This window comes from Ornithorhynchus anatinus, chromosome 19, assembly GCF_004115215.2.
Source record: "Ornithorhynchus anatinus isolate Pmale09 chromosome 19, mOrnAna1.pri.v4, whole genome shotgun sequence".
In the NCBI taxonomy this organism is placed as follows: Eukaryota; Metazoa; Chordata; class Mammalia; order Monotremata; family Ornithorhynchidae; genus Ornithorhynchus; species Ornithorhynchus anatinus.
Window position 1 is genome coordinate 2,954,513 of NC_041746.1, and position 9,392 is coordinate 2,963,904.

Consider the following 9,392-nt stretch of genomic DNA (forward strand, 5'->3'; position numbering starts at 1 on the left):
TATATTGTTTCATTGTACACTCCCCAGCGCTTAGGGTGCTCCGCAGCAGTAAGCACCCAGTAAACACAACTGGCTCGCTGGCGGAATTACGGTACCGGTTACTACGTGCCAAGCTCGCTTCTAAATCCTGGAGTTTACGTGGGACTCACAGTCCGAATGTGGATTTAATCCCCATTTTCCAGATGAGGTAACTGAGACCCAGTGAAGTGACGTGCCCAAAGTCACACAGCTAAGCGGCGGGGGCGGGATCGGAACCCGCGACCTCTGACGTCCAAACCCGTGTTCTTGCCATTAGGCCACGCTGCTTCTCTAAGTGTCTGCTTGTGGTTGTACTGTGCTCTCCCAAGCGCTTAGTGCAGTGCCTTGCACGCCGTAAGGGCTCCATAAATACAGCTGAACGGATGGGCAGGGTTTAGGGACGGAAGACCGGGCTTCGACGGGGCCAGAAACATCTGCTAACGGGAGCCGTCGCTTGGGCCAAGCCCAGGATCCCGGGACAAGACGAGATCTGTAGGTGAAAAATCATGGAAAAGCCCAACCGGCCCCACGAACCTGGGCCTCCGCAGGCCCGAGAATCGAAACAGAAAGAAACTCTCCTCCTCCGGGGGTAATGAAAGACCCCTATCTTTCACTCGGCCCCGCAGGTGAGTCACTGGTGCCCATCAAAGATTTAATATAAATTATCGTCAAGCCCCCCTTCTACTTTCAGTTTAATATGTTACTCATCCTCATTGCCAGCATGACAGCGTCTTGGCAACAGCAAACAGCTGCTGAATAGTACTAGGAAGGCTGGAGGGATTAAGCGGCGGGGGGAAATGAGAGATTTATATATTTACCCCTGCCCGTTGACTCGATGTGCTGTGGTGGCTAGGGTGAGCTAACGGAAATTCCTTTAAAAGTCACCCGCAAAACCAAACCAAAAAAAAAAAATCTATTATTTAACTCATTGACGGGTTTCCTCCGGGGAGGCCTGAAAGGGGGGGGCGGTACAAGTCCTCTTGGAATTGTGAACGTGCTAACCCCCTTCTGATTTAGGGCTGCTAACGTCTCATTCCGTCGGGTGGGACTGGGGGATAATGGAGAGTTAAACGTGGCTGGGCGTGGTGGCGAGGAAGAACGGGCCTAGGTCTCTAAACTCCCTCTTAAACTGCCTAAACTCTTCATCAGCAGGGATTGTGTCTATTTTATAGATCTACTGTACTCTCTCAAGCGCTTAGTACAGTGCCCTACACTCAGTGAGAGCCCAGTAAAGACAACTGACTGACAGGGGGTGAACATAAATGGCTCTTCGTTAGGTTTGGTGGCCAGGTGGCCGACAGGAATATCCTTACGCTCTGCCATTTTTCTTATCTGTAATTTATTTGTCTGCCTCCCCTTCTAGGCTGTAAGCTCTTTGTCGACAGGGATCCTATTGTACTCCCCGAAGCGCTCAGTAGGGCGCTGCATACACACATTATAAGCTCTCGATAAATACTACTGATTGAGAAAATGAGGGGTGGGGGGAGAGTTAATCTCACATTATTTTAAGAACCAGGAGGACATGGAATTTTGCAGCAGGAAGAAGGCGGGCAGAGTTGGGACACGAGAGGTATACGGAAGGGATATCGGCGAGAAGGAAGGTTAGAGGGTGACGATTTCCCATAATTTCTAAAGGGATTTCCAATCAACTCGGAGGCCTGACAACCCTGACATTACCAACAATCAAAACCCATTATTTCATCTTCATCCCAGAGCAATTTCTTCGGGCCGTGGGCATGATTTCTTCCCAAAGGGTAGCCCGCCTAAGGAACAGTCGATGATATTTATTGAACACCCACCGAGTGCTGAACACCCAAGTTCCCGCACAAGATCGTAAACTCGGCGATCGGGTCTCCCAGTAAATACAGTGGACTCTCTTAAATGGTTACTACGTGCCAAGCACTGTCCTGAACATTGAAGTTGGACAGATTTCCTGTCCCGCATGGGGCTCGCAGACTAAGGAAGGGGGATTTTAATCCCCATTTGTCTCCCAGGTGCTCTGAGTAGAAATGGTTCACCGAACCGTTCTGGTTAGCCCACCCTTCAGTAGAGATATTCTGAGTTCACGCCAACGAGGGCCGCCAGTTACGATTCTCCAACACACTATACACCTGCAAAACTTCTAACTTCCTGGTCCCGGAGTTAGGGGCTCTCAGTTCCTCCCTGAACAACAGGGTGGGTTTGCACAATTCCTGAAAAGAGAGAAAGGGAGGGAGAAAAATCGCACTCTTGGAGGTGCGAACGCGGTGGAGATGTGTTGGTCGCCCAGAAGCAAATAAAGGGTCCAGGTCCGGCCCACCCTCCATCACTCCTGCTCTTGGAAGCTGAGGAGACGGAGCTTCTGGAGGGAAAGGAGATATTCCCAACTGGAGACTGCTAGGCCGCAAGTCTTCTTCTCCACTCCATCGGAACTTCAGGGACACGACTCCACGGGAAGAAAGCCCTTCAGGGAGACACCTCAGCCTCTAAACCTTCCTGTTGCCGCCTGCTGGAAAGTCACGAGGAGAGATCCCCGACCTTCCGAGGTAGGTTTCCGCTCGGGAATATCACTTTTTTGGTTCAGTCTCTCTATGAGCCGGGGTACGGTGGAATCGGGTCGTGGACATTCACCCTGGGGATAAATTGAAACCTCTTCTTTAGGGCAGTGCCCGTTACAATATTCGGTCCAGCGGGTTTGAAGACAATATGAAATCGTCATCAGGGCCGATCTGTTACAAAGCTATTTCGTCAGACGGTGGGTCGATCAAATGCAGAGAAGTCCCCGTCGCTTGCGACTGCAGGGATAGGGATAAACCAGGATTTGTCCGTCTGTCTCTCCCCAGGAACCATGTCCGACCCGGACCTCGCCGAGACCTTCCAGCGAGAAGTGACCTGCCCCGTCTGCAAGGAGTACTTCAAGGAGCCGGTGACCTTGTCCTGCGCCCACAGCTTCTGCAGAGCTTGTCTCCCCAGGCCGGGGAAGGACGAAGAGCGCTCTTTCCGCTGCCCGGAGTGCCCGAGGGTCACGGAGCAGACGCTCTTCCAGGCCAACTGGCGACTAGCCAGGCTGGCTCACATCGCCCGGGATTTGCAGCCGCGGCCCCGACCCCGGGTCCAGGAGGCCAACGTGTGCGCCAAGCACCGGGAGAAGTTGGATCACTTCTGCCGGGACGATCACGCCGCCATCTGCGTGGTGTGCAAGCTTTCCCGGGACCATCGGGCCCACACCATCTGGGACGTCGCCAAGGCCGCCCGGGTCTTTAAGGTAAGGAGTTCCTCCGCTAAACTCTCAGCTCCTCCGGGGCTCGGCAACATCCCTCTCTCCATCGGCGACCTGGCACTCCCAACCCCTTCTGGAACCGAATCTCGGTCTCGTCCTTGCAGGAGGAGCTCCAGGAGGCGAAGCAGAAGCTCAGCCAAGACCTGGAGGAGGTTCAGACTCTGCTCGCCCAGGAGAAGACCAAGACGGCCCACTGGAAGGCAAGTAGCCTGGACATCTGAACGGGCCAGAACCCCCGGGGAGGGGAGGGGTGGGCTTCGTTTGCACCCTGATGGTTTGCAAACGATGGTTTTTATTAAGCGCTTACTCTGGGCCAGTAAGCGCTGTTCTAAGCGCTGCGGTAGCTACAGGTTAGGTCACGGGTTCGACTCCCGGCTCTGCCACTCGTCAGCTGTGTGACTGTGGGCGAGTCACTTCACTTCTCTGTGCCTCAGTTACCCCATCTGTAAAATGGGGATGAAGACTGTGAGCCCCACGTGGGACAACCTGATTACCCTGTATCTCCCCCAGTGCTTAGAACAGTGCTCTGCACATAGTGACGTTATTATTATTACAGGTTGTCCCACACGGGGGTCACAGTGACAAGTGGCGGAGCCGGGATTAGAACTCACTACCTCTGACTCCCCAGCCCGGGCTCTTTCCACTGAGCCACACCGCTTCCCATAGCTACAGCTACGGTCACTGCGGGTTGAGAGGGTTTCATCGGCTGCAAACGCTGGGCGGTCCCCATGACCACATCCTGAAGATTTTCATCTCATTTATTTCATTTAATAGTATTCACTGAGCGCTTACTATGTGCAGAGCACTGGACTAAGCGCTTGGAATGGACAATTCGGCAGCAGATAGAGACGATCGCCGCCCACTGACGGGCTCACGGTCTAATCGGGGGAGACGGACAGATGGGTGGCGGCGATTTGGGCCGCTTATTGGGTATCCCCCCGACCTCCGGTCTCTCTCTGCAGGACAAGGTGGCGGCCCAGAGACGGGTCATCGAGGCCCAGTTCGAGGCCACGCGGCGGCTCCTGGCCGAAGAGGAGCGGGCCCAGCTGCGGAAGCTGGAGGAGGAAGAGGAGAAAGGCTTGCAGAACTTGCAGAAGAACCGGGCCGAGTTAGCCCGCAACGTCGCCGGCCTGGAGCGGACCATCGCCCACCTGGACCGGGAGACGCAGAAACCGCCCCTGGAGCTGCTGAGGGTGAGGCGGGGGAGGCACTTATTTATTGAGCGCCTACTGCGAGAGAGGAACTCACAGGCCAGAAAGGCAGGAAGATGAATGGCGAAGGGGAAAGGGGAGGAGGTTTGGTGTGGACCACAAATGATTGGGACCAAGCCTGACCCTTTTTATGTTCTTCTTTCACTTACAGGAATCGAGAGACACGATAAGCAGGTAAGTCCCAGGGGAGATCTGGGTGGCCGATACAACCGATAATGACGATATCGGTTAAGGTCCTCCGACTCCCAGGCCCGGGTTCTTTCCAGTAAGCCTCTCCCTCTGAGGCTGTTGAATTCTTGTGCGTCCGTAGGTGTGAGGAAGCGTTGCGGCCCCCGGAAGTGGTGTCGGTGGACCTGGAGAGAGAGTGTCACGTCCCTGGCCTGCAGGAGATGTTGAGCAAATTCGCAGGTGAGTGAGCGCCCCTCGAGCGTCCCCCCGAGTCCCCCGGGGCCCCACGGCCGACCCCTGTGTTTTCTCCGCAGTGGACATGACCTTGGACAGAGATTCGGCCCACGGCGACCTGGAGGTGTCCCGGGACGGGCGGAGCGTGAAGAACGGCTGGAACGACCCCTCGGACGAAGCCCGCCCCCCCGACCCCTCGGCCGGCGTCCTGGGCTCCGCGTCCTTCTCCGCGGGCAGGCACTACTGGGAGGTGGACGTGGCCGCCAAGACGGCCTGGGAGCTGGGCCTGTGCCTGGAGTCCGCCCCGAGGGAGGGGCTGACCGCCCCCGGCCCCCAAGACGGCTTCTGGATCCTCAAGCTGGACCGAGAGAGCGGCTACTTCGCCTGCACCAGTCCCCGGACCCACCTCCCCCTGGGGGCGGTCGTCGATCGCCTGGCCGTCTACCTGGACGTCGAGGCCGGGGTGGTCGCCTTCTACGACGCCGAGCGCGGGACCCTCATCTACACGTTCTCCGCCTCCTTCTCGGGCCCTCTCCGGCCCTTCTTCTGCCCTCAGCTCCCGTATGGGGGGGAGAACGGTGTCCCCCTGACCCTCTGCCCGGCCACCCCTTTGGACTCGGAGGATCCTTCCCTTCCGGATATTCTCGTGGTGGAGGCCTAAATGACAGCGCCACGAGCTGGCCCCCCCCTGACTGGCGCCTGGTTTTGGTGTTGAGGAAGGGAGCCGGGTGATTCTAGATCCAACTGTCGCATCACCGGTCCCTGAAAACCATGGATTTTTTAATTTCGTAATAAAGCTTGTTTTTATCCTACCGCAACAGTGTCCGTCCATTCCTCCGGGAGGTGTCCTCACAGTACCGAATATTAAGCGCTGAGAGAATACCAGAGAACATCATCCTAGATAGAGCACGGGCCCGGATGTCCGAAGTATTGGGTTCATTCAATGGTATTTATTGGGTGCCCTGTTTGTGCAGAGCAGTACGGTAAACAGACGCATTCCCGGCTCACAGTGAACTTAGAGGGAAGGTGGGGGGGGAAAAAAGACTTTAAAATCAATAAATCGTACATCTGGGCACAAGTGAGGCTGGGAAGGGAGATGAACAAGGGGACAAGTGATGCAGAAGGGGGGGGGGAAGAACGATAATAAATACGATCGATTGATTCCACTCTGCAGAAGCATCAGCAGCGGAGAAGAAGCGGGCAAGACGGGTCTCTGCGGCTGCAGACGACGCTTGCAGGTAAAACGCCCCTTAGCCGGGGGGGGCGGATAAAGGGAATGCCCCCTTTATTGATTTATTCATTTATTGAGCGATTTATTTATTCATTTATTAAGCTAGTGTTGCGTGCAGAGCACTGTACCAGGCACTTGGTACAATAATGAAGAGAGACGATCCCTGCCCACCACGGGCTCACAGTCTAGAAGGGGATGGGGATGGACAAGCAAACAGACATCAATTTAAATAAATAAATTTAAATAAATAAAATTACAGATACGATACAGGCGGCTTAGTGGAAAGAGCCCGGGCTCAGGAGTCAGAGGTCGTGGGTTCTAATTCCGGCCCCGCCACTCATCAGCCGTGGGACCTTGGGTGAGTCGCTTCTCTGGGCCTCAATTCCCTCATCTATCAGATGGGGTTGAAGACTGCGAGCCCCACGTGGGACAAGCGCTTAGAACAGTGCTTGGCATGTTGGCATGTAAGCGCTTAAAGAATAGCGATATCATTAGTATGATGATTCCTCCTTCCTCAGGACCGGGGGAGGGGTCGGGGGGGGGGGCGTCTTCCCCTTCCCCCCAAATTCCCCCAAATTCCCCCAAATTCCCCCCCTTTGTCTTGTTTTTTGTCTGCACATTGAACGAGCGAATGAATCATTCATGCATGTCGAGTAGACTATTTAATATATTTATATAAAATAAAAATACCACTATTTTATTTAATAATGTTAAGCATATAGAATATATGCTGTTATATATGTTGATGAAAATAATGTCCATGAATATGTTAATGAATAATATATAATGACTATAATGCTAATGATCATAATGGACATAATGAACATGTTGATGAATAATATATATAACGACTATAATGTTAATGAACACGATGAATATGCGTAATGGTCATGACGATAGGTTAATGTACATAATGAAAATGTAAATGGTCGTGACGATATGTTAATGAGCACGATGAATATGTAAATGGTCGTGACGATATGTTAATGAGCACGATGAATACGTAAATGAGCACAAGGAACATGATGTTGATTAATACAACGAATAGAATGTTAAGAAATATAATGTTAAGGAATATGTTAAGGAATATAACGTTAATGGCTATGAATGTAACGTTAATGAATATAATGTTCCTGCCTATAATGTTAGCGAACATGATGTTACTGAATATAATGTATATAATGTTGATGAATGTAAGGAATATACTGCTAATGAATAGAATAATGTGAATGTCTTTAATAATATTAATCGACGCTACGAAAAGAGCGCAGGTGCGGGGCGCTCGGCGGGCCGGCGGGCCGGCGGGCGGGTCCCCGCGCATGCGCGCGGAGAGGGGGGGGGCGCGCTCTCTCTCTCTCTCTCCCTCTCTCTCTCCCTCTCTCTCCCTCTCTCTCCCTCTCCCCCTCTCTCCCTCCCCCCCCTCCCCGCCCCCCCTCGGGTGCACCGCGCCTGCGCCAAGAAGATGGCGGCGCGCGCGGGGGCGCGGCCTCTCCCCGCGCCCCCTTCCGGAGCGGAGGCCCGGCTGCCGGCGCGGCCCGAGGGAGGCGGCGTTTTCTGAGGAGAATCTTCTCGTCTTTTCCCTCCTTCGAAGCGCAAACCCCACGGGGGCGACCGCCGCGATGGGGCGGACGGAGGAGGGAGAGCGGGGGCCGCGCTGGCTGTTCGCGGTGGGGCTGCTGGCCCGGGCGGCCCTGGTGGGCCTGGGCGTCTTGCAAGATGGCCGCCTGGCCTTGAAGTTCACCGACGTGGACTACGCGGTTCTGACGGACGCGGCCCGGCTGGTGACCCGGGGGGCCTCCCCTTACCTCCGGCCCACCTACCGCTACAGCCCCTTGCTGGCCTGGCTGCTGACGCCCAACGTGTTCCTGTCGGGGCTGTTCGGCAAGGCGCTCTTCGCCGCCTGCGACGTGGCGGCGGCCCGCCTGCTGCACGGCCTGCTGCGGCGGCGGGGCCTGGGCGGCCGGCAGGCCACGGGCCTCTGCGCCGTCTGGCTGCTCAACCCCCTGCCGTTGGCGGTGTCCTGCCGGGGCAACGCCGAGGCCCTGTCGGCCGTGCTGGTGCTGGCCACGCTGTCCGAGCTGGAGCGGGGCCGGACGGCGCGGGCGGCCGCGCTCTACGGCCTGGCGCTGCAGCTGAAGCCCTACCCCGTCGCCTACGCCCTCCCCGTGGCCCTGCACCTGCGGGCGCGGGGCCCGCCCCACTCCGTCCCGCTCTTCGGCGCGGTGGCCGGCGCCACCTTCCTCGGCCTGGGCGCCGTCTTCCACGGCCTGTACGGGCCGGACTTCTGGAAGCGGGCCTTCCTCTACCACCTGAGCCGGCGGGACACGCGGCACAACTTCTCGCCCTACTTCTACGCGCTCTACCTGACGGCGGCCGACGGCCGGGCCGCCCCGCCGGGCCCCGCCGCCTTCCTGCCCCAGCTGCTGCTGCTGCCGGCCGCGGCCTGGGCCTTCCGCCGGGACCTGGCCTTCTCCTGCTTCGTGCAGACGGCCGTCTTCGTCAGCTTCAACAAAGTGTGCACGTCCCAGTACTTCGTGTGGTACCTGTGCCTGCTGCCCCTGGCCGGGCCGCGCGTCCGCCTGGGCCGGGGGCGGGCGGCGCTGCTGCCGGCGCTGTGGTTCGGCGGCCAGGCCCTGTGGCTGGCGCCCGCCTACCTGCTGGAGTTCCGGGGGAGGAACACCTTTCTGCTCGTCTGGCTGGCCGGCCTGCTCTTCCTCCTCGTCAACTGCTTCGTCCTGGTGCAGATGGTCGCCCGCTACCGGCCGGACCGCAAGGCCAAGCCGCGGTGACGGCCGGCGGACCGGGCCCGGCCCCCCCCCCCCCCGGGGAGGGCGCCTGGCGGCGAGGCGGAGAGGGTCCGGGGCCGTGGGTTCCGACCCCGGCTCCGCCACCTGACTTCGCCCCTCCGGCCTCGGTGACCTCATCTGGAAAATGGGGATGAAGACCGAGCCCCACGCGGGACCCCCCCCCCCCGAGTCCCCCGTGTCCACCCCGGCGCTCACAACGGTGCCCCTGCGCAGAGTAAGCGCGGAACAGATAACCGACGTCGTCGTCGTCATTGTGGACGTCGGTTATCTGTTGCGCGCTGGCCCTGCGCAGAGCACTGTTGGGAGCGCCGGGGCAGATGCGGGGGCGTCGGGTCGTCCCACGTGAGGCTCACGGTTCGTCCCCGTTTTACAGATGAGGGCACTGAGGCGCAGAGGAGTGACTCGCCCACCGGGAGTCGGACCCGTGACCCCTGACTCTTTCCACTGAGCCACGCCGCTTCCCC

General features: G+C 57.4%; 2 protein-coding genes across 2 annotated transcripts; both read left to right on the plus strand.

Moving 5' to 3' along the window:
• The first annotated feature begins 2,845 nt into the window (after positions 1-2,845).
• Positions 2,846-5,703, plus strand: LOC100083645 (E3 ubiquitin-protein ligase TRIM11-like). The gene is made up of 6 exons (XM_039914857.1): positions 2,846-3,334; positions 3,382-3,477; positions 4,240-4,470; positions 4,640-4,662; positions 4,799-4,896; positions 4,971-5,703. Exons 1-6 carry the CDS (start codon positions 2,846-2,848, stop codon positions 5,549-5,551), a joined length of 1,518 nt encoding a protein of 505 aa, XP_039770791.1. The 3' UTR covers positions 5,552-5,703.
• Positions 5,704-7,586: 1,883 nt separating this feature from the next.
• On the plus strand, positions 7,587-9,063 carry PIGM (phosphatidylinositol glycan anchor biosynthesis class M). Its single transcript, XM_007659110.3, has one exon. The coding sequence runs from the start codon at positions 7,741-7,743 to the stop codon at positions 8,908-8,910; it is 1,170 nt and encodes a 389-aa protein (XP_007657300.2). The 5' UTR covers positions 7,587-7,740; the 3' UTR covers positions 8,911-9,063.
• Positions 9,064-9,392: the final 329 nt, after the last annotated feature.

Excerpts from the sequence above, each read along its gene's own strand:
- LOC100083645 (XM_039914857.1), top strand. The coding sequence starts at position 2,846 with ATGTCCGACCCGGACCTCGCCGAGACCTTCCAGCGAGAAGTGACCTGC. Across the intron at positions 3,335-3,381 it reads CTCTCTCCATCGGCGACCTG|GAGGAGCTCCAGGAGGCGAA; the intron begins GCACTCCCAACC and ends TCGTCCTTGCAG. Across the intron at positions 4,897-4,970 it reads GATGTTGAGCAAATTCGCAG|TGGACATGACCTTGGACAGA; the intron begins GTGAGTGAGCGC and ends TTTTCTCCGCAG.
- PIGM (XM_007659110.3), top strand. The coding sequence starts at position 7,741 with ATGGGGCGGACGGAGGAGGGAGAGCGGGGGCCGCGCTGGCTGTTCGCG.